Raw genomic sequence first — 24,937 nt, 5'->3', positions numbered from 1 at the left:
TAACAATTTTTTTAAATTAACATTCTGTATGTAAAAAAATGAAATAAAACATTTAATATTTACAAAAAGCAGATTTCTGTTTTTATTAGACTTATACATGGTCAATTGACTGGACCAATTGACCGGTCAATTATTGAAAAATAATTTTGCCGGTTTTGACTGATCAAACCTTCAGTGATAAGTTAGAAAACCATCCATTATTTCTAACTTATTATGCGTCAACTTAAAAATGAGACTAGTGTAATTTTAGTTATTTATCAATTTATCTTAAAAAAATATATGAGACAAAAAAGAAAAGTATATGAGTTCATATATATTTTTATTTCTTTTTAAATTTAAATTAGTTCCACTATAGCTTATATCACTATGTCATTGTAACAGACGATAGTCATTTGGAATGAAGAAGAATTGTTATAAATCTCACGAATCCAGTAGCATTAACCAGGGTAGTCGTCCGGGTACTACATCAATCGAATGGAAAATCATAAATGGAAAAAAAATCGAAAATTCAGCACGATATAAAAGTTAGCACATGACAAAAAAAAAGAATGATATCCTCTTCCAGTATAATTGGAAGTGTTGATAAAAGAAGGTAGTATAATTCCTCCACAATTGGAAGTGCCGTCATCTTAGAAATAAGGTAGGCGCGTTGGCCCCTGTCGACGTTCGTATCGTGGGCAATTTTCGGATTTTTCCTAATGGTTTTTCCATGATCGATGGAAGCAGTTCATGGAGAATCCTCTATTCTTAGTGCAAGGCAATTTTTATGTAAAATCCTTCAAAATTCGTAATTCAGATATGTTTCCGAATACACGTTCTTATTTACATATGTAGGTACAGAGAGCTCAAAAAAAGTTGGAAATAATTTTAAACAATTCAGTCATTTGTCCACATTTTAAACAAATTCTTGGGACCGTGAATTGTTATGCCATGGATATTTATTTTTAGTTTTGCGTTTTTATACCAATTTTCATTTTTACAGGGCGACCTTAACAATAATTTTTAAATAAAAACAACTATTTTTTATTTTATTTACTAATGCCATATGGCACTGATGTTATCTTTAAAACAGTCCTCAAGTTGGTTTAATCGGAAAAAAGCTTCCGTTTCTGGTGCTTTTTGAAATTTTAAAAACTTTTACGTTTAATTAAAAATATTGATTTTTATCTGTTCTACAAGAAGAATAATTTGGTGATCTCGAGTCTTCAATCCCATATAGAAAAGCAGTAGTTTATGCCCTCTAATTTGATTTTTCATTAAATTTCAAATTTAAAAAATGGAAAGAAAATCACTCTTTTTGAGTAAAATGCACAACTAAAAACAAAGATCGACTTGACCGAGTATACCTGATTTAATATCATTAAATAGTTTGAGCTCGGTGTATGTTAATTTGAAAAACTTCCAATACAAGCTTCTCTACGTTCTAAGCAGGTCTAGCAAATGTTACATATCCCTTTCGTTATTGGCTTCGCTGGACTTCCTGAGTTGCCACCGTTGAATTATCGGTATCAGAAAGAGGATCAGACCGCTCAGAGCAATGGCACATCCTGCTAAGCAGAAACCCGGATTGTACGATTTGGTTAAGTCGTAGAGGCTTCCTGAAAACATTATAAATTTTTCTAATTTGTGATAATTTACTATAAGGAAGTATGAGTTAAAATAATAAATAAAAACATTTTACACCTCGTCTCCGCCATTTTTATTTTATTATATTAAACAGGTGTGTCTTGGGTTTTTGGCAGATTTCAGTTTAATCAAATCGTCTAACAATGTATTGTCGCAATTTTATTTTAATTTCGGCGTGAGTTGTGAACATGAGTATGAGTACAGTCTCATAATTTAAATAAACTACTCTTTCTTCGGTTAGTACAAAAAAAATATTTTTTCATACCAGCTATTGGCGGTCCTACAAGAGAGGCGATGCCCTGGAATAGTAGCAGAAGTCCAAAGGCATTGGTGAGTTTTTCCAGCCCTAAGAGGTCCACAAGAATCACTGATGTAAGACCCACGTATGCCCCTATTGTGAATCCGAAAACAGCGCTGTAGATTGAAAGTGAATAGAAGGCGAAACAGAAGGCACTGACAAACGTGGCTGAAAAAGAAGTTTCGATTTTGTTTAATACCGGGTGTTCCAGAAACATTAGTACAAATGAGTCAAGCGTGTTAGAGCATAAAAGAATAGAGCGATTCATTTAAATTATCGGCTTGAAATTGCTTCTAATGAGGGCTTTGGGCACGACAAATTATTTCAAAATCTCTGTTCCAATGCTACTTTTTGATCAGTGTTGATAATTTCAATATTTTTACGAATTCTGAACTCTTCCACATCAAAAAAGCGTTCTGTAAAAAACTTACTCTCTAACCGTTTTCGACATATTTTCAATTAAGTTTTTCGATGTGCCGTCAAGGATTTATGAATATCATCGATTTATTAATACTGAGATGAGAAATGTAGTTTGTATTTATGCGCAAGTCAATTTTAAAATTGTCATACTACTGAAAGGTATTTGGAACTTTATGCCAATAATAGAAACCAGATTATCGAATTTTCAAGCGGCTTTATGACGTACTGGATGAGACTAGTTTATTTCGTTCAAAACCAAATAATGGAAGACTAAAAATTCTCACTGTGGGTCAAAAAGAGGATATATATCTTCAAATACTGAAGGCTCGAGAGACCACCATCACGAAGACCAGACTTAAGTCTGTTTGATTTATTTTTTTGGGATTTTTTAGAAGTTCCTCTAGAATGAAAATAAGAAAATTTTGCCTAATGCAAATTGAATTGAATCGCTCTACTTTTTACTTTCTTGCATCCAATACTCATTTGCTGGGACATCTTTTATACCTAATGGTCATAATAAGTCTACTAACCTACACCACAAATAGTGAGGCACCAATTGTACACCTGTAGTCGATTCACCCAAGGCTTATCCGACAGGTAACCTAATACGATCCTTCCAATGGTGTTTGCGGCACCGATGATGGAGATTAGTCTTCCTGCTGTGTTAATATCCATGCCCAGACTCTTCGCTTTAGGCACTAAATACACATAGGGTATGTTAAACCCAATGCTGGTCAAAAAATTACTCATGGAGAATAAAACGAAAATGGGATCTTTGAAGAGACTGAAGTCCAGCATTTCACTTAATGTGTCTTTGGTTTCAGGCGAACAGGACATTAACCCGCACAATTTTCTGTTCTCTTCCTCATCGTCCTCATTATTACACACGTGATGTTTCTTCCAGCTGTAATTTGAGTGCCTGCGATCTGCGAATCCGGACTCTCCAGGTTTGAGGTCCAGGCGAGACCTATAGGAGGGGATGTTCATCAAGCTACCCTGGTAGAAGATGTCTGGGCGGTCTAGAGGCCCGTGATGTCTGCTGTGGTGATGTCTACAACAAATATTAATATTGTATGTGAGATTTTCATACAAGGGTTCGACATGAACATACCATCCTCAATATTAATGGTCGCCTACAAAATATCGACATCGCAAAACACGTTAACTTATTTTCATGTGGAAAATTTGTTAAACATATTTATAATAAAATTACATCAACCTTCTAGAAATCACAAACTGCTGGAAATTTAGCAGCAAAAAGTAACTTAAACTCTGCTCGAATAGACTAATGATTTAAAAGAACTAGATGTAGCATAGTTTTGAGGCCTCTTTTCGGAGAAATGAGATACTATTCCGTAGCGATCATAGCGTCGAATTAATTGAAATTGTTTGCTTTGTAGAGTCAATTTTTCCGATAAATATGCACAGCAGAATTTTTTTGAAAAATTGTGTCCAAATCCAAAAAACAACTTTTGGTACAAGTAACTCAAGTAGAGGTATTGCTTATCATTTTTAGGTCTAATAATGAAAAATATTGTTAATTAGACGTCTGAAAAGCATTTCCCGTGCTCGCATGTCTTCCGGCATTAGCGCAGCCGAACCCGAACGGTTACGCGCGCGCGCCCGAAAATGCTATTTTCCGGACTCATAATGAAACACATTATTTCACTACTATCTGTGATGCGATTACCTATCTATCAGATTTCCCCTAAAATAACTAGAAATTACTGCTTTCCGAAACATTGGGAGGGCCATTTTCATTCACAGAAGGGGTTTCTGGAAGTATTCGGGTCTTTCAGTTTATAAGGAGTGACTTCACCGTGCCGTGAACTTTTGAAGGTAGTGTTAGATTTCGGTTTGAATATGGTGTGGTTTATTCGAAATTCATACGCTGCGTAAGTGCTGAATCTGCACGAATCTCACTCATGGGCTGTGCCGCCGAAGATTTTGTTACTCGATCGAAAGATGAAGTATGTCCCAGGTTGGTATCTATCTATCTTTGCACGAGTAAATTAACGACCTTTAAGTTGGGCCATTACGCACCCGCAGGTTCTCTTAAAACATTTAATGGATTGCTTCCATCTTACCTAGAGGATTGATGCAAAGGAGGTGACATCAGTTTTAAAAAATGTTGAAAATAAAGATTATGTGTTTTACGTAGGGTGATATTTTGGAAACCCCTGAAATATTTAAGGTAGTATGCCCTATATGTACATAAGTAGGTTTTGACAACCTGTAGGGGTGTTGTTCGGACTGAGTAAGCATGGGCTGACTTAAAGCCAATCTAGTTACATCGCAGGGCATCACCTTTCCAGCAATATTCCCATTTGTTTCATGCTTATAAGTCTTGGGCAAAGTGAAATGTGCCACACTATGCGGCCTCTGCATCTGGCTATTCCCATTTAAGTGCATCGGTGAATAGTGCATGAAATCGTTTTCCGAAATGTGTATATCGACTTTAGCCTCGCAGGATTTTACCAAAAGCAATTCTTCTTTTTTGTCCAGATGATTGCTTTCTAGAGGCCTGAAAAAGGCTCCAAATATGATGCACTTCATTACTATTCCTGCTATGATGAGAATGCTGCCTCTCCATCCGTACTCTGTCAGCAATTTGGAGATTATTGGGGCGAAAATGAACGTTCCAAGTCCAGATCCGCAAACTGCTATTCCTGTGGCCAAAGAACGTTTCTTTTCGAAGTACATTGTGACGCTCACTATCGCAGGAAGATATATGAGGCCAAAACCGAAACCCACCCCGATGCCGATAGTGGCACAAAGGGTCATGACGTTTGGGGCCCAGAAAGAGATTACCATGCACACGGAGGCGAGAATTGCTCCGGCGATGGTCACGGGACGGCATCCCCATCGGTTCACTAAGGAACTCGATATTGGACCTGAAAATGCACAAGTTACTGGATATGCCTAGATAAATATCGCTTAGTCAAAAATAATAATTATTTATAACTAATATTATTAGGTGAAGATTAACGATATACGTGGAATAAAACCATCTGCATGTTCGATGGGAAATGAACTACAGTTCTTTGGATGAATGTCAGTTTTCTATCTAGATAGTCACTATCCTGAATAATACTACAATATGTACAGCTTATTTGAACTGCGCTTTCTAATTCCATAGGATATTTCATAATAATATATCATTATTCGAGGCGAATCTATACAGGGCGTTAGAACTATTATTGAACACCCATTTCCTTTGAGTCACCCCGTATTTATTTTAAAAATTAAAAATAGCCGCTTTGTGTATTGTTATGACAAATCAACGATTTACGATATTCAATTTTGATTGTTGTTTCTACCGTCTACCAAGTGGAGTCAGAGACATAGTCGCTTATCTCATTTATTGACTCGCCCGGTATATGATTTTAAAGAAAAATGTTAGTAAAAGTATCTATATTGAACAGGAAATTCAAAAATGAACAGCGATGTTTGAAAAATTGTGAGTGTGCAGGTGCCCTCGGAATGGCTAAAGCTGTCGGTCATAATGAGTAATATGTAAACAAAGTTTGAGCAAAATGCCTAAAAAAATCGATGAGATTAGTAATAAGGTAAAAACAAAAAAAAATACAATATTTAACGGCCAGTAGCTAGGCAACGAAGCATTTGTTTACATTGATTTATAACAACTTTTTATATAGAATTATGTATAGATTCATCAAATGAAATAAGACATAGTGTTATGAAACATCCTGTACACAATGGAAATCGTTATGTTCCAGATCCATTTAAAAAATGGTCATTCATCAGTAAAAATTGATGTAACACAAAAGCCTTTTAGTAATGAAGTAAATCTAGGTAATAAGACCACGTCTGCAATTTCATTATTTTATCTCTTCTTTTTTAAAAATCCTTAGGAAATTGACCGATTTCTGTGACACACTTACTGATCGCAATAAGAGTAATAGCATATTATCTTTCAAGCTCCAGAAACTCAAGTAAAATATCAACCATATGTAGGATCGCGCCCCTTGTAGATAGGTGCTACTGTTAAATGGGATACATATTAGATAGTAGGAATTAACTGTAAGATTGTTATACCCCTGGGGTACGACTCTGGTGGGCATTAGTTGGGGCATGGGAACTTCCCATGCCATGCCTTGTCGGTGTTGGAAATCCCCGCAATAAACCGGGTCGGCATTGGAACTGCTTGTAATATATGTCGAAGATTTATTAGTTTTTAAGATGTGTAAAAGTAACATTAGGATAGACAATAAGATGAAGAGCAGGCTGACAGGGCCATCTGAAGACAAAGCACTGTCGAACGAGGTCACTATTGCCACGGCGCGCTTAAGTGGCCATGTGTGCTAATTATTTGGGAGACACTAAACTATTGGTTCCTTTGTAATAGGGACTAGCAGGTACTTTTCCCATGGTTCTGAAGGACTCACCAGAACTGGGAAAGTTGAGACAAGAAGGACAAAGAACGGGCAGTTAATAGATTGATGGGAAGAAGAGCGGTCGTGGAATAGTGAACTGGTTTGTCTGTCTCTTCTATCTTTCTTTTTCTGTTAATAAAAAGAAGCAATATACAAAATACAAAAAAAATGGAGAATACTTCTCAAGTTACTCCGACATATACTTTGTCGGCATTTGAATTGCCCTTGATAAATTTCGTTGGCCCTATAGTGGCAGTTCCAATTCCCAGCTTAAGATATAACGGTTTGATGCGGCGGGTGGTGCAGACGGCACCCTAGCCAGGGTACGCCCATGGTTTATCACCATGGGTTTTAGTATTTAAGATTTTGGAGGGCATATACAAGCTCTCTTTTCTTCTGGGTTCGGTTGTCGTTGGTAACTCAGAAGTCTCGTCCGCGCTCGCTAAACTCACAAGTTACTTTATACTCTCTTTTGTTCACTTTACATTAATAAACGCATACTTATAGTCCTTTCCTATCTGTGATTTTATTATAAGATATAAACACCATCCTATATCTACAGTAGTATCAAAACCCGATACTACACATATTTTTTGTACAGGATCTTCCCGCGAGAATGTACAGAGTGGCGCCTTTTCGATGGATTTTTGGGATTTAAGCAAATTGGTAATAGATAAACGAAAGATTGCATATTCTCGTGTCTGGGTTCTAAGTAAAATTGTATGGTTTATTTATTTCATGGCTAACATAAATCGTTTTTGATATACAGGACGTGTTCCAAAAATCTTCCATTCAGACTTCTCGCACTCGACTGTTGTAGAAGATAGAGCAAAATTTCAAAGGGCAATATTTTAAAGATTTTAGAATAAAATTCAGCAGTGTGTTCGAGAGTCTTCTATCGATAGTAGTTTTCCAGTTTTAATACATACATACATTATTGTTGATAGATGACTATAATGAACCGACATTTGTATATTCTCTGAAAGCTAAGTTGAATGAAGATTTTTCGGAATAACCAAGATGGTGAATTCCGCAGAACGAGTTTGAGAAATTTCTCAGAAAAAGCGGAATGCTACGCCAAAAGACAACTACCTGCATCCCAGTGTTAAACAATGTATCAGAAAGGTACAATCGAAGCTTTGTTGACGAGTCAACATATACATATATTATGGTATATTATATATTATACATATACATATAGTATATTTAAGATGCGGACCTCGAAAAGGACTTTTAAGCAATCAATACATCTAATTATCAAAATTCAAATTATCTGCGGAACAGGTGTCTCATAAGTGGCCTATATATATATGTATTACAAAGCACTTTATGAATATGAGTATGGAGTAAAATTAAATTTGACAGGCTTACGCATGATTTGTAGCATTAACTTTGATGCAACAACAGAAAAGAAAACCAATGGGATTATACACATTGTAACTATATCATCATGGAGAGATTTCAGTGGGCGATAGTACTCTGCAAAATAATAAAAAAGTGCTAATAGATTTTTAGTCAAAATCGCACCATTTGCGATCGACCATGTATACCGGGTGAGCCAAGAAGGTGGCTCGCCCTTATAACTTTTTTGTTTTTAAACTTAGAAAGTTGAAATTTGGAAGGAAGCTATATGACAGTAGAGCCGATTGATTGACATTAATGACATTTATCTAGCACTTCCGGTTTAACCGGAAATGACTTCAACTTTCGATTTTTAAATATAATACCCTATAAATTTCGACTTTTTTAGAATCTAGAAGTCATTTCTAATCTAAAAATATGTAATTAAAAAAAACATTTTTTTTGGCGTTTTTTCGTATCGAGCTACGCCATTGAGGTGTACATATTAGGTACAATTTTAGGTCAGAATTATGGGAAAAAATATGAATTTGTCATTTTATTGAGTACTTTTGCTTTTATGAGCAATTTAAATACCGAGAAACAGTTTTTCCCATTTATCTTCTGTTTTTCAAATGGTATCATAGTGGCTCATCGCGATTTTCTGAAAGAATATTTTTTCTGAATTTTTTGATACTAAACACAACGTGAGTTCATTTAGAAATAAATCGTTAATTCATTAAAAACGTTCAAATTTAGAAAAAAATACGTTGGCCGTGGAATACGTTATGGCCGCCTTCGATATGACCGCTTTCCAAATGACAGAACAAAAGAATAAAATATTTCTACTTGTAGAAATTGTGCAATCTTAAAAACGTAAGTGAATTGAATTATAAAAAATGCAAAATTGCAGTAATAATGAAAAAATTGATATGTTAGTATTTGGAGAATGTCGTCAACGGCCTTCCAATGCTGCGTGAGTTTATGCGGAAAGGTTTCCGCTTGGAAATTATCCAAGCCGCCACTATTTTAAAAAAATTAGTGAATAAAATGAAAACGGGAAATGCTGATGAAGAACAACACTTTACTCTCAGTGAAGACAAAGAAATCGATGTTTTAACTATGGTAGAAGTTAATCTAAGTACATCAATTCGTGAGATAGCTCTAGAATGTGAGATAAGCTATTCGTTAGTGCGTCGTATTGATTAGAGTCTTTAAAAAACTGATGTATAACCCCATTGCCGCTCCTCAGAACCAGTCGGAAATATGTGTAACGAGTCCTGACCAGTATATTATGGACATTTCTGACAGTTTCTGATGGTCCGGAATCGGTTTACTTCTCTGCTAGAGTAGACCTATGATAATATGCCCTAAGAGAAGAGGATACAATTTAACAGGAAATCCAAAAGCCATATTTTATAGGTTTCACCGATCGCTCTTGGTTGTCCTTGATGAACCGTTTCTAGTCAGATTTCGAGGAAATCTAATACCACACAATGTTAGAGTTGTCTTTTCTTATAGAACTATTTGTGCTCGATAGGTTACTCCTCAGTGCATGATTTTTAGGCCCGCTCCCCACGGTTCACCGTCAGCCCTAAGGGTAAAATGACGGGAGTTAACGTTTTGAAATAATAATATTTTTTACAAACTACTGAGGATGTCGCAGCAAGTTCAAGCAGTAATGAGGATGAAGACTATTTCAATCTTATACCGGAAAAAAAATAAAAGAAAAAAAATTATGTTTATGTGAAGCGAAAGTTTTCAACTCGTCAGATAAGTAACTAGAGAGCAGGAAAACCCAAAATACGGTTGTATATTAATGTTCTCATATTTTAACGTTTCATAACATCAATTGGAAATTTATCATTACTTTTTAGTTTAAAGCCCATTTTAGGATGGAACCAACGGCTATGGAATGTTTAATATTAGGATTCGCATTAAGCCCAATATTTCGAAGCCACTCGAATGAGAATCATGGGGGCAGCCCAAGAATTACAGCAGAGAAGCATATGTTTTTTTTCAAAGTATTTCCATAATATTGCAAGCATTGAGATTTGTAACGGGATTCGTTTTCTAGGTTCGCTGCTCTATGTGAAGGGATGCTGAAGAAAGATTTCAGTTGGATGAAGCCACAATAGATAGAATTACAATACGTACTAATATATTTCTACATGAAAATGGGAAATTAGTCATATATTATCCAAGAACAGAAGAACACAAGATTAATATAGAAAATGACTTTTGGCCGGTATGTGTGTGTGCATGCACAGAGTTTTAACGCGAGATTGCACACGCCCTTTACCTTTTTTATCTGACCACAGAGAAAAATGTGTTAAATATAAAAGTCGTATAAAATCTTCTCAAGAATTTTATGGTGTCGGACATCGTCTTGTCGAAAAATACCTAAAACTTAATTATTTTTAAATAGAATACTATGTATGTTACTGTGTCTATAGATGAGACTTTCCATTCTGATATTATAAATACAGGATGAAACGTAAATGAAGAATTTCTTTTCCACAAAAATAATCCGTTAACACCATTGAACCAACTTGGGAGCTCCAAAATTGATTGCGTCTTGTGATCATCAAAATATCTTCGCTGATAGCTAAATTTCTCATTACGAAACGCCATAAAATTCTTGAGAAAATTCGATACAACTTTCGTATTTGAGACATTTTTCTAAGCGTCGCTTATATTATGTATCGCAATATGATGGTCAAGCTGTAAGAGCAAGAAGTTTTAAGTTGATTTTAGTCTCAATAAATCGGGCTATAGTTATTTTTGTGCGTTCTTTCAAGCAGAAAATTAAAATTAATACAGTCCACTAGTTCGAGATTAAACACTAAATCTTCAGATAAAAAAGTTAAATGGCCGATGCATTCTCTCGTGAAGACCCTGTACATACTCCAGATGCAATATTATGACGAGCATTAACCAGATTACAGGACTTCCTGGAATACCTGGGTGTATAGATGGGATATCAATTAATGTGCGGACACCTGTAAACAAAAATAAATCAACTTACTGTAATCGACATGATCTGCCCTCAGTTTAGGTTAGTTCAGGTTAGTTCGGGACTTGCAGGGAATTTGCGATGCAAAGAGGAAGTTTTTAGATATTTTCACTGGCCCACCTGGAAAAGTTCACGACAATCGAGTTTATAATTTATTTTTTATAAGAAATGTGTGTATTTGTCTGTAACAACCAGCTATAGCTTATACTATATGTATAAGCTTATACTGCATATATAACTTTATACTGTATTATAGGAGTATTTGTATGTAATAACGAAACCAGAAAAAGCGAATATTTCGAGTTTTCAAGACCACTTACTCGAGAATGACTAGTTTTAAAGATAATAATTTCTCGGGTAATGAGGCTGCATTCAAACATTGCCACATATACGGCTTGTCCTTCAAAAATTCTATGATGTCGCTGATTTCGAATAGAACTGAGAATCGCTGCAACTGGGAAAACATTTTTAAAATATGTTCCCTGGTTATATTCCTTAACAAGATTTCTATATAAAATTTCTCCCATTTGCAATTTCGGAGACACAGCCAGTGGCCTCTGCAAATGTACCACCCTGTATATGACGTGTCTATAAGGCTTTCCCGGCCGATTTGTACAAGTCTCGGGAGGATCATGTTGTAACAAGAACCAGGACCCTTCTCAGTCTTCTCTGTGATCCTTTTCGTATCTACTTCAATCAATCTTTTGGATTATTATATATCTTTCAGTCGAGCTAGCATCTTGGATGAATAGCTAGGCACTTAACCTTGAGGCTACAAGCCTATCACCAGAGGCAGAATTTATCGAAGTGCTATCTTCACTACTCTCTGGGATCTTAACCGCCCTAGGCAAATCTGGAGAAACCTCTAAAGTTGAGACTGAACCTATCCATCAGGAAAGCAGATCTCTTTTGGAGGATTTTCAAATGACTTGAAGAAATCTTTGGATTCAAAATAACCCACTGCTTCCAATCGCAAAGCATCATAAGCCACCCTGCTAACGAAGAGGGTAACAGAAGCATCTACTCCATGGGCTAATACCCCTACAGATATTACATTGTATTCTTTTTCTGAATGATTTTTTTAGAGAAATATTTAAAATCTAAGAACTTCGTTAGTATAATTTGTTAGATTTCAAATATTTCCCCCCAAAAAGTCAATGAGAAAAATCGTATAGTTCAATGCTAGCAGAGGTCTGAGCCCTCGGAGGTTAAAGTTCTCACTTATGTTATAACGTAAAATTTAACGGGACCTTAAAATGAATATGATTTTCACAGAATAGGGGCTGGTGACTGGTATTAGTCGTTAAGGAACCGGATCGGTGAAAAAGTTATGTGAAGTGCTGGCACCATTTTAACGTTCCCTGTACGCCCTATTACTTTTTACCATCAGTTTTGGGACACACTGTACAACCTGAACCAATAATGTTCACATAATGTGACATTTACTAAATTTTTAACCTCACTCATCTGTCAAATTGTCACTGTCCATTAAGTATTTTTACAAGGGAAAAGTATCTGTTTAATAAGAAGTAAGATGGAATAACGTGCAAGTATATTCAATTAGGCGTTTCGCAATTGTCCCATTTAGCATTCACTTACCTGAACATAGTGTTACTCCTACAAGTAGAGATAAAATCCATGACGTTAGGCCTTTGCCTTCCTGAAAGTACTCCAAAAATTCATCATAGAAGATCCCGAATGAATAGGTAACACCATCAGCTAAAAAAAAAAATAATTTCAGGTATATGATTTGGCCTCGATTCTAAACTTAAGTTTGCAAAAGGGAAGAGAAATGGCAAGAAGTGACAAAAAAATCACTTCTTAATTTGGTCACCTATCGCGGTTGTCGGGTTTTTTGTGAATAAATTTATTAATAAAATAAATTGTCAAAAATATCATTAATTGCTAAAATAACACATCAGATTTCTTTTCTTTTTTCTCGCACAATCCTTTTTCTCAGGAGTGATGTTTTTTTCGTACGAGGTGAGCAAAATAGTACTTTGGTAAATGAAGTTTTTGACAAGGCGTAGCCAAGCGAAATGTTCTATCGAATCCATCAAAGAGCTTTCGTACACGAGCTGCAAGCAACATCTTACACATATATACAACAGATGGTATTTTGGAATGAAAACTAAAATTTAAAGCCAGCTTTGTTTAAAAACAGTGTGTGAAATAGGCACTTCGCACACTGAGAATATTACACCATTTCAAATCATATTGGTAACAAAAAAGCTTTAAATAGATAATTTAAAACCACATTTAAAACAACAAACCACATAGGAAGCTTTATCTCGTTTACAGTGAGATGTACATACTTAGATCTTAATGCATTGTTATTTTTCTGGTACACAATTATGGGAATATTTTTAGATAATGCGTAAGGTAAAAGTAATTAACTAATTTAATTTTCAAGTAATTACTTCAGAATGTAATTGCATCTTCATATTATTACGCTGAAGTAAGTAAACATCGTTTGTTTTAATGGGATAACCTTTATGATAAGCCCCATTTCGAAATAGGTAAATATACATAGACTGTTGGCAAGTTTTGATAATGCAGGACGTTATGGTCAATTATCTTATGCGTGTTTAGTACCTATTTGGTGATCCTATCTGCTGTTAAAATTGAATATTGAATATTATGGTAAGTGAGCAAGAAATAATGTGGAAATGATATGATAAGAAGAAATACAAGATTTGAGATGATGTTGATTAATTCATTCGTTGAAGAAGACATAACATAGCATTAATCTCCATAACTGATAATAGTATAATTTAACTAACGAGTTTTCGTTCCCAACAATTAAAATTAAGATTTGAGTTATTAATATTATTAGGGTTACGAGGGTATTATTATTATTTTTGATTTAATTTTGAAATATAAACATGTAGAAATAATTTCATTTGCATTGCTTCATTGATGACCGTAAGACACTCTTACGCCATCCCAAAACAATTAAAAATGTCTAAACGGCTGAATAGAAATATGGTACACATATTTGAAATTATAAAAACATGTTTTTTCAATAATATACGAGGTTTCGTTATAAAATAATTGTAAAAAGGTAATTCAGAAAACATGCTCTTTCCAAATATTCAATAATATACAGGGTTCTATTAAAAATAGTATTAAGAAGTGCTATAAAATCTTAAATAATATTTTTTTTACTCCAAAAGTATATTTGGTTTTTGGTAAATCGATTATAAAACAAATTTGCCAGCAATCTGTCATAAAACCTTTACAAAATAAGTGCAAGACTGAATAGTATTTAAATTGCTATTTCGGTATGAAGATAGTTCATCGCCAACATAACTTATAATAGGTGTCGGTAATATAATTTGTGAGCCATCAGTAGATATAATGGTATGCGCATATATATATATATATATATATATGTAACGTGTAATGGTAGAGGCGGTCTTCTACAAAGACTTTCAATTTTTAAACGGTTTGAGGTGCTGTTAATAACGGGACTTACGTCATGGTTGCTGTGAAATTGCGTCATTCTGAATGAGAATCGAAAATAGGTACTTCCGCAATCACTACAATATCCAGCAATGTAGGTCTTCCGTTTAAAAATTAAAGAGATAACTTTGGTAGATAGATTTCTTTTAAGCAATCCTGCATTATTCAAGATGATTATCTATGGTGCTTCCTGAAACCAGCTACAATTCCTTCTTGTTCCATAATTGTTCTCTTTTTATATGTCTAAATTTTATAGTTGTCTTTTTATACAGATACCCTGTATATGTATTCGCAACAATAAAAGTGTTGTAACACTAAAAAAAAAAGAAAGATATTTGCCACACATTGTTTGTAGGGAGATTGAGAATGAAATTTGCTTCTCTTGGCCATGAGTCTTAAATATTACAATTTTAAAATTCTCCTCAAATTTATAGGAATATTTGATATAAATTACCTTATAACGATCTATCTGATGACCTATTTTTCTTAGTTTGGCATGTGTCAAAATTTTTGACATATTTTTGACAGTTGCAAATTCAATATTTATATTCATTTTAGAAAGTTAAGAAAAATAGGTGTATCTTTGATAAAACCATTAAAGAGTTAAATAATAACAAAGGACCATAATATCGCTTTTTTTGACAGAAAAGTTGAACAGCCGCAATGTCTTCCAACGTACATCTGTGACGTAAATTTTTTGTCTCGCTCAGTACGCGAGTAATAGAAAAGAAATGAAAACTGTTAAGTAACTGCCAAGAGTTCTCAGTCAAAGCTTTTATTGTTTTGCTCTGTAAGAATGTTGTTTGCTATTTGCGTTTAGACATTGATAAAGTTTAACTTTTTTCAGATCATAAGTTATAACCATAAATAACACCAGGTTATTAATCATTAAAACAACTTCATATAGGTGTTGAAATAACAGAGGCGACTCTTGGGTAAATTCATTTATTTTCTGTTGTCAGTCAGATGTTTGATAGTAAATAACAAATGGCTTAATCAACGTCCTATATTTACGAATCACCGTTTACTGGGAGATTTGTTTCAATGATCACCCGTTATCTTATGAATTGCATTGTTTTCAATTGCGTTTAATAACCTTTTGTCAGATATATTTAGAAGTGTAAAATAGAAATAAATTTGGCAAAGTCAACGCAAGTTATTCATAGCTTTGTTTTTCTTCCAATTTTATGTGTTCGTTTCAACATTCATTTCAAATCGATTTCAAAATACTTTTAGTACACATATAAAAATAAAAGGAAATTAAAAGGCTACAAGCATGCTGTTTGTTACCAACCGTGTTGACGGTTGGTAACAAACAGCACGCTTGTGGGTATGAGACGCAAAGTGTTACATGACCTTGATCCGAAAACGTTACTAAAAATTTACATATTTTTTTTCAATTGTCGAAAATAATTTCTGTTTAATTTGGGTCGCGAGATATGGTTGAGTATCGCAACGAAACTCTGAGAATCGCGAGGCCGGGGGAACTTTCAGAAGTCTTCAGCTGATGGTCGCTGAAATCGATCGGATAGGAAAATTATAAAAACATCTGAAAAATTAAAATTTTTTTGCTGTTTCGTGAGATATCAGCTTTAATTTTACTTTTGTATTTAGTAAAAAAAGTTTGATGAAAGCATATTACAAGTCTGGGGAGTTGTCAACTGCATGCCCGGGTGTTGTATCGTATTTTAACTAAAAATTTTTCGTAAAGTAACGTGTTAGGCTTTAGTTTCTCTTGGTTTGCGTGCAAAAACCCGCAAATTTGTATGCACCAACATATTGAACATTAAGGTGTTATCCGGGTTCTCTATTGAAATTCCGATGTCTTTATGTCAGAGATATTAAAAAAATTATACACGTTTCCTTGTCTTCTTATCATTCGCAGGAGAACCTTATAGCTCGTCAACCCGATGTTGAATTGAGAAATGATTCACACTTTTTTAAGGAACTTTTATGAGTTGAATCTATTTCTAAAAAAAATAAAATCACAGTCTCTTTCGTTTTGGAGATATAACAATAACTTGTGTTTTTAACAGTTATTTTTAACTTTTGTATTTAACAGCCTATAAATTTGAAGAGCATTCGATGATTTTTAAAGGCAAACCACAGCTCTATTTTGATTGTCCAAAACATGAGGACAAGAGAGAAATGCAAAAACAGTTGGGTCCACAAACTGCATTTAAGCGCCCCGCGCGTGGTACCTTTTTACTCGGTCTTGCAGGGCAAGAAAGGTGGCTTGTCTTATTAACGTGGGAGATGAAAAACTCAAATGCGCCCATAAAGCACCTCTATCAAAATACATATTGTGATTAATTAAGTTTTTCTAACGACAATAATTCATTTCAAGCCTTATCTTTGACATTACTTAAATAATCATCTACATTTATGACTTTAATCTAATAAGTCGTCAATATGTACACCTTTGTATAACAACAACTTATAACATATCCTTTTATATTATTTTTTCATTCCAGTTGGTATAAGAAAAAATCCTTAAAAAAAGTTTTCAATTAATATTAGAACATAAAAATCGAATTTAAAAAACAAAAACTGAAGTTATAAGTAAAAAAGAGATAGAAATCTAAATCTTTATTTATTCCAGAACGACATAAGAAAATTGAGAATAAAATTTCACAAATGTGCAATTAATACTTCATGTCTGTTTATTAAGGCATTTTGCATTTAATTTGATTAGTAAAAAACGTTCTTAAAATTCTGCTATGTGTGATAAAAAAATTACAGTGTTTGAGAAGATAGTCGGCCTATACAGGGCGTTTTAGATTTGCACCGTTCTATTTGACACAATATGTATTGTCTAGTACAAAGTAAAGAAAAAAGTTCATATGAGCATATATCAGATCTTGATCGATAACGGAGCTATAGAGTGTTAAAAGTTAAGAAAAAAATTAGATTTTTATTTTATTGTGCTTGATCTACTGCAGATAGAGTTTTCAAATTTTATATGCCTATTACGTAATAGGTGCTGCTTAATACGAGAGTAGATTATATTTAATTACTATACAAGGTAGCGTATTTTCTGAGTTTTGCTCCATAAAATCTTCTAAAAAAATTTGTGCGTATTGTATAATCTTTAGTTATACGGTTATTTAACCTTTCACATTAGACAAATTACATATTCGCGTGACGGAATACTGCGAAATTCGGTCAGTTTTAAAAAAATGATGTAAAAATAATTAAAGAATCATGGAATTGCGAAATTCGGGAAAAAAATCCGAAAACCCTGGAGTCTATAGATTTGATTGAATTTGCGAAATAATTAATTTATGAAATCGAACAGAGTTCGACCAAAAATCAAGAGCAATAAAATTTAGGTAACAGATTTAACAACTTAAGAAAAATATTAAAATGCGAGTAAATTTTTCTAAAGGATTTTATGACCAAGACCTCAGAGCATATATTACCCTGTATAGTATTAGGTGTACAACTTTGCTTCCGCCGTTTTTTTTCCGAATTTCGCGATTTTATTGTAAAAAACTAATTATACCTTTAGGATCCAAAGTATTGTCCATCGCTGGCCACTACTTTCTCCCATCTTTCGGGCAGCATACGAATCCCGTGTTGAAAAAATTGGACATCTTTTGAAGCGATCCACGATTCTATCCAATTTCTTACTTCTTCATAAGACCGGAAGTGTTGGTCAGCTAGCCCATGTGCCATGGATCGAAACAAGTGATAATCAGAAGGAGCTAGGTCAGGAGAATATGGCGGGTGGGGTAGGACTTCCCATTTCAATGTTTCCAAGTATTTCTTGACCACTTGCGCAACATGGGGTCGAGCATTATCGTGCTGCAAAATCACTTTATCATGTCTCTCGTTGTATTGCAGCCGTTTCTTTTTCAATGCTCGGCTCAAACGCATTAATTGGGTTCGATAAAGAGCACCTGTGATTGTTTCAGTTGGTTGTAACAGCTCATAATATATACGCCGAGTTGATCCCACCAAATACAGAGCATGATTTTGGAACCATGAATAGACGGTTTGGCCGTCGACGTGGAAGCATGGCCGGGATATTCCCAAGTCTTTTTGCGTTTGGGATTATCGTAATGAACCCATTTCTCGTCCCCAGTCACAATACGATGCAGAAATCCCTTCCGTCTTTGCCTTGCAAGCAACTGTTCACAAGCGAACAGACGCCTGTCAATATCTCTTGGTTTCAACTCGTACGGCACCCAATATCCTTGCTTCTGAATCATTCCCATGTCTTTGAGGCGTTTTGAGATTGTTTGTTGAGTCACTCCCAATGATTGTGCCAATTCTTGTTGACTTTGACACGAGTCTTCGTCAAGTAATGCTTCCAAGTTCGCATCTTGGAAAACCTTCTTTCTTCCACCGCTATGTTGGTCTTCGACGTGAAAATCACCGTTCTTGAAGCGCTGAAACCACTCACGACATGTCCTTTCACTAATAGTGGCTTCCCCATAAGTATCTGAGAGCATTCGATGAGCCTCAGCAGCAGATTTCTTCATATTGAAGCAGAAAAGTAAAACCTCCCGCAAATGACGAGAATTTGGCTCGTACACTGACATTTTCAATTGCGAATAACTTTATGATGAAGACACAAATAGACTAATATTTTTATGAGGTTATGTTAACAGGTGCCCAAGGCTCCTGCATGCCCACATGGGGTTATTTATTTCGATCATTACTTACCGCTACATACATCTATTCAAAAACGGCGGAAGCAAAGTTGTACACCTAATAGTTAGAGGCAATCTCGTATTAAGCAAGGCCTATTACCTAATATTTATATACTATTATACTTAATAGAAAACTTGAAAGCTCTATTTATCGTAGATTAAGCACAATAAAATAATAACCAATTTTTTTTCTTCGTTTTTTACACTCTATAACTCCACTATCGATTAAGATAGGATACAAATTTGTATGAACTTTTTTTTTGTACTAGAGGATACATACCTCCAATAATGCCGTGCAATTCTGATTCCCCTTGTATATACCTGGGTATGCCGAGCAGACTTAATTTCCTTCATTTTTTTAAATAAATGATTTTAGCTAAATTTAGACCACTTTTATTGTATTAACGTCCCCCTGTATTTTGCGGATTTTATTGCTCTAATTTCGTTGTTTGGTAGCTATTAAAAAGTGTTAATTGAGCATTTGTAATTTCTGTAAAGCAGACAAATATTGATGCGCTTAGAGGCAATAATGCATAAATAATCATGTTTTTTTGTGTGTGAAATTACTGGCTTCTATGCCAACAATTGTCACATCAATTTATATATTAAAGTTTGTTTCCGCACATAAAACGAGAAACAAAACTGAAATATTGCCAATTTCAGTTTTTTTTTTGTTGGAGACAAAGTTTCTTTATACTGTTTCAGGTTTCTAAATTTTAAAAGAAACAGCAACACAAGGCAACAAAAGGTTTTTCATTGTTCCTTTGGTGGATAGACACCTTAACAAAAATTTACATTACTCTTAGTTTTAGCTGTACTTACCTGCTTATCCACCCTGTAGCACCTACTATGGCGAAAAAATGAAAACATCACCCAGTCATCACGTTCGTTGATAATAAAAAAAGCTAGTGTTTGATGATTTGAGAATTTCGTAATGATCAATGATATTATTTCCGGGTTATTCACTTTTAAAATTGATACATAAAATGTCAATATTCAGGTTTATTTTTGAATAGATGTATAGCCATGTAATTGCAGACATAGAACCCTTAATTGAAAATATAATCTTGATAAAAATAGCTCATAATTTTTTTCTATATAGTGAATAATAAAAAAAGTCAAATATCTACCAATATATCGAGCGAAATATTGGCGAAAGCGATTGAATTATTAGGAGTAACATAAGTGTAACGATAGTTATCGATAATTTTTCAAAAGGTTCCATGAATGCTAGTTAAGTTCTTAAAGATTTGTTGTCTTATTTTGTCTATGTAGTGCACGAGTGCCTTTTTCAGTTTAAAGTGTATGAGTACAACCAATGGAATTTCATAGCATGAATTTTATTTAAGAAGAGAATTTCGTGAATCACAACTTTCCCGAAGAAACTGGACGCAAGATTCGAAATATTTCAAATTGTTACATTTCTAATGTGACCAGTGAAATTGTTGAGAAAATTTCATTTATCCGTCAAATTTGATATATCAACAATTTACTGGTGGTATCTGAAAGGTACACTGAATCAATCACTGATCAATAAGCGGTAGTTTGCACTAGTGTAATTACCGCAATGTTGCAACAACTGCCAATTAAAGTCTTCTAAATTTTCAGCCGTATTTTTTAAGTATGTGAATCATGAAATTCTTTCCTTAAATACAATTTGTGCAAAAAAATGCAAAGAAACAATTTTGTCCACATGCAAGAGTGCATGTAATGCACGAGTACAATTTAATTTGCATTCGTGCAAAGTTCTCAAAACCTATCAATAATTTTTGTCGCATATGCTGTCCCTGATAATTGCACTAGTGCAAATTATCGCTAGAATTCACTTGTGAGTGTTCAGCATGACAAGGAGAATGCAATATTATATTGTTGAAATATCAAGGTTGACACATGAATGAAAATCTTATTAGAGCGAAAATTCTCAAATTGCCTTATCTACGAAATCCAGTGGCTTAAAATTTGACAGTTTTATGTTAGATTTTATTTTGCCCTCTAAACTGATAAAAAGAGCCTACCTAAAACAAGGAAGACTGTATTTATTTCAGAATCTTCATGGCTTATCAAACTTAACCAATTTGCATTGAATGTTAGAGTCCTTAGAAGTATTAGAAAACCTTTTCCGTGGAAAGGTTATTTAATTAAAATCGAATAGCGAAATGGTACTCACTGATAACATGGATCATAAAAGAGCCAAAAACCACCATCCATCCCCAACCACCATCCGGAGGTGGGGCACTTTCACTTTCTTCCTCTTCGTCCCGCTTCTTGGCCACGTGGTGGGACATGTTCGCGTCTAATACACTAAACAGTACTGTTACACGTGTGTCGGCGCCGAGGCGGCGGCGTCGGGACGAAGGCGTGCGAGTTCCACAAACAAAAGCGAAAAACTGGAGTACTAAAACTAAACTAAGCTTGAACGAATCGCGGAACGATTTAGTAATGAGTATTATTTTACGGTGCATACTTGGTTTTGGCGATACCGTCGTTATCTCTGCTAGAAGTCATGGATGGGGTATCTGACCTGGAAAGATAATTGAATATCCATTGTTTCTATTGTCTCTATTGTCGATTATTAGATACGTGATATTTAAATGTAAATATTTGTTGGTACATTATACTTGATTTGAAAGAAGGCAAAAGTCCAACACAGCCGGAACAATAATTAGCTCCATTTATTCCATGGTAGGAAATTGCAGATTTTTTCCCTTTGATCGTTTGATGTCAAACATTTTATCCCCTTCATTGTTTCGCTTCAAATCTAAGGGAAGAAATAGCACATTGTTGTAGGCGGTTCTTCTTGGGCTATGCTGTGCAGTTTAGTGTTACAGGCAATAGCGAGATCAATACACTTGAGAGCTTCTCATAATAATTATTTATGGATATAACAAGTACGTAATGTACGGTTTTGGATCAGTTTATGAGTCGAATATGAGTCTATATGAGTTAAATAAAATCTTATTACGTCCGCATTACATACCATTAGGGCCTAAAGTTTCTGTCTATCAGCTAGTCGAGGTATATTCCGGCCACGAGGTAGCTTGACTGTTAGATCAGGGATGAATTGCATGGGCTAGCAAGATCTTTTCTATTATATCACCGATATCGTATAGTTTTACTGTTTATTTTGTAATAGTTTCTTCTACGTATACCACCTTACAGTATTACTATTTATTTAGTGATGGTTTTCTCTAATTAGGCGAAGTGTTGGATGGACTACTTAGCGGATTGATCAAGACACAGTCTTCTCTTACTTCTCTGCCTATAAGTTTACTAATAATTTTAGATTAAGAGTTACTACGTGAAAATATAGCAGCTAATACCTGTTATTCACCGAGTTTTATTTAGGACTTCACTACCATCCAATGTCCGTTCTCCACTATGTAAAGTATAATAGTATAAAGGTTACGGTTTGAATGCGCAACTCTTTTGTTATTTAACTGTTACCGTTTGCGAGATCCCTATGCTAGACACTCTGCATAACCCCTTTAGCTGATAGAGCGGTACCGATAATATTTAATGGGTGCGAATGTCGTCAGAGATCTATGTATATTGCACCATTTATAAGCAAAATGGGGATTTCAACGTAGGAATCGTTCCCCAAAAATCAAAACTAGGGGTCTTACTTTATAAAAAAGGCTGAAGTTAGGGATTCCTCGTGCAGTGTGTCCTGGGTACTGGGTATTAATTTAGAAGAAAAACATTAATAGGATTTTTGTCACTTGTCAAACGTACGTCATAGTTATGATTTTTTATTACTAAGGTTAGTTATGGGCATTGTCAGTCCATCTCTTCAAAAATAAAGGGGCTAGAGGCTCACTCAGACCGACACGAATCCCGAATTCGCTACTCGCGCCAGCTTGAATGTCTAGATTCATCAACGAGAAGGGAGTACTAACTAAATGATTTTCAGCTTTTAAATGAATTCGAAAACATTGGAAATTTTCGAATAATTTTTCCAGAGCACAAATAAATGAAACTTAAAGCCGCTTTTCCTTTGCAATTATTTTATCAGCATGACAGTCTTGGTTGCAATTATGCAAGGATATCTATTACATAGATTTCCTCGAAGATTGATAGACACCCATTTGGAATATCCCTGACCAGCCTGTTCTCCCGATGTAACCCGATTCTTTGAGGCTACATCAGAAATCATATTTATCAACATAGCTTTTGAGACGAATGAAGAATGCCGAAGGAGAGTTCTTGGAGCTTTCGAAGGTATAACACTAAATGTGCTGCTTAAAGTTTTAGCTGCAACCGTCAGGAAGTGTTAGTTGGGCTTAGAAAACCACGGACACTTGTTTGAACAATGAAAGGCATTTGCACGAAAAAGGCGACAAAAATACTTTTCAGTCATTAAACACACCCAATAATGGTGTCTTTTAAAACTAGTTCTGAAAAAAGGTCATTAATATTAATGGTTAAGAGGTGTCTCTTACCTGCGTTTAAGATCCTGCACGGAACGTGAGTTCTCAATCATACTCCCTAACAAAAAAATACTTCTTAGGACACTGAAGTTACATTTTCATGAATCTGCTTAGCATTCTTTTTTATTGTCAGGTCTGTAACTTGCTTACTGATTCCTGATAAATCACTGCACGAGGGAGGTATCTTTGTCCAACATTAGGAAAGCACATGACCTGCGCTCTGTCGATCAGCTGATCCCCGTGATTCCTACTAAAAGATTTTCCCCCTTAATGAGGAAGTTTGTTCAAGTAAATCCCACAGTGATTTAACCATGTCGCTTAAGCTTCGAAGAAAGGCAGTATGCACTTTGCTACCATTAATTTATGTCTTTACCGAAGTTTTCCACCAGGTGCTACACACGATATATACAGCTATTCTTATCACAACGTAAATCTATTTATTGGGAAATGCAGCTGATTTTCAATGTTTTTTTGCGCAGCCGCTGTTTGCGTTGGCTCAAGAGTTTGCGGTGTAATGTTTTGAGCTAACAGGTCAATCGGCCAGGACACAGGATTAATTATTTCTTCATATATTGATTAAATAACATAAGATGCCCATTGGGATAATTTAGAATCGATATGTGAATACACTGAAGGAAAAATGTTGACGATGTTCAAAATGAGCATCCAAATTTAAACAGTCATAAACTTTTCGCGAAGGATGGCGACCTCCATATTGGTTGCTTGGTCTGAGAGGTGTTCTGATGGTCCTCGACTCCATTAAAATTGATTAAGGTTGATTAACATCGAACAATACGAAAAAAACCCGTCGTTTTCTCTGTTTTAGATCAAAAAAATAATAAACATTTTTAAAAAGTTGTAGTCTATTCCGTGAAATTTGCATTTGCGTGAATTGATGGTCATTCATTTTCTAAACCCGAAATAACATTACTTTCCGGCAAACGTATAGATTTTATTTTGGAACCCTTTTTTGACTTTTTTTGAGTCACCTTGTAGGATATACCCTATCGATCTTAATCAACTCTTAATGATTGCCCGTTGAAGACCATTAGATGATCTTTTAGACTATGAAAGTGCTTTTATAAAACATTTATGACTGTTTGAGCTTTTTCCTTGTGTGCCGTTTTTTTATAACAAAAAAAATAGAGTGTAGAAAATGACACATCAAGGGAGAAAGCTTCAATCAAGAGAGTTAAGTCCTAAAGACATTATTTAATGGGGCGAAAAATCCAATTTACTGCTGCTTTTTTGACTTCAGCCGCTGTGCTCGAGTCGATTATCGAATGTTCGCT

At 34.8% G+C, this 24,937-nt stretch overlaps 1 protein-coding gene across 4 annotated transcripts; it reads right to left on the bottom strand.

The window, feature by feature from the left end:
* Positions 1-4: 4 nt before the first annotated feature.
* Positions 5-24,082, bottom strand: Mct1 (Monocarboxylate transporter 1). Of its 4 annotated transcripts, none has more exons than XM_066400669.1 (8): positions 23,658-24,082; positions 21,683-21,739; positions 21,386-21,619; positions 12,695-12,814; positions 4,578-5,238; positions 2,875-3,395; positions 1,892-2,092; positions 7-1,598 (listed from the first exon to the last, which is right to left on the bottom strand). In XM_066400669.1, the coding sequence occupies exons 3-8, from the start codon at positions 21,501-21,503 to the stop codon at positions 1,444-1,446; spliced, it is 1,776 nt and encodes a 591-aa protein (XP_066256766.1). In that variant the 5' UTR covers positions 21,504-21,619; positions 21,683-21,739; positions 23,658-24,082; the 3' UTR covers positions 7-1,443. The 4 variants fall into 4 exon arrangements, with proteins under 4 accessions (XP_066256768.1, XP_066256766.1, XP_066256767.1 ...); XM_066400670.1 differs by having other exon boundaries at positions 21,386-21,613; XM_066400671.1 differs by lacking the exons at positions 21,386-21,619; positions 21,683-21,739; positions 23,658-24,082 and adding an exon at positions 11,108-11,215 and having other exon boundaries at positions 5-1,598.
* Positions 24,083-24,937: the final 855 nt, after the last annotated feature.

Source organism: Euwallacea similis, chromosome 21 (assembly GCF_039881205.1).
Source record: "Euwallacea similis isolate ESF13 chromosome 21, ESF131.1, whole genome shotgun sequence".
Taxonomy (NCBI): Eukaryota; Metazoa; Arthropoda; class Insecta; order Coleoptera; family Curculionidae; genus Euwallacea; species Euwallacea similis.
Note: the sequence above shows the minus strand (reverse complement) of the source record. Positions and strands in the feature narration are given on the sequence as shown.

What these genes read in the sequence shown, in the direction of transcription:
- Mct1 (XM_066400669.1), bottom strand. Translation starts at nt 21,503, where the DNA reads ATGTCCCACCACGTGGCCAAGAAGCGGGACGAAGAGGAAGAAAGTGAA. An exon ending in TTTTATGATCCATGTTATCA is followed by an intron (nt 12,815 to 21,385) that starts GTGAGTACCATT and finishes TTTTTTTTTTAG; the next exon opens with CTGATGGTGTTACCTATTCA. An exon ending in TGTAGGACCGCCAATAGCTG is followed by an intron (nt 1,599 to 1,891) that starts GTATGAAAAAAT and finishes TAATGTTTTCAG; the next exon opens with GAAGCCTCTACGACTTAACC.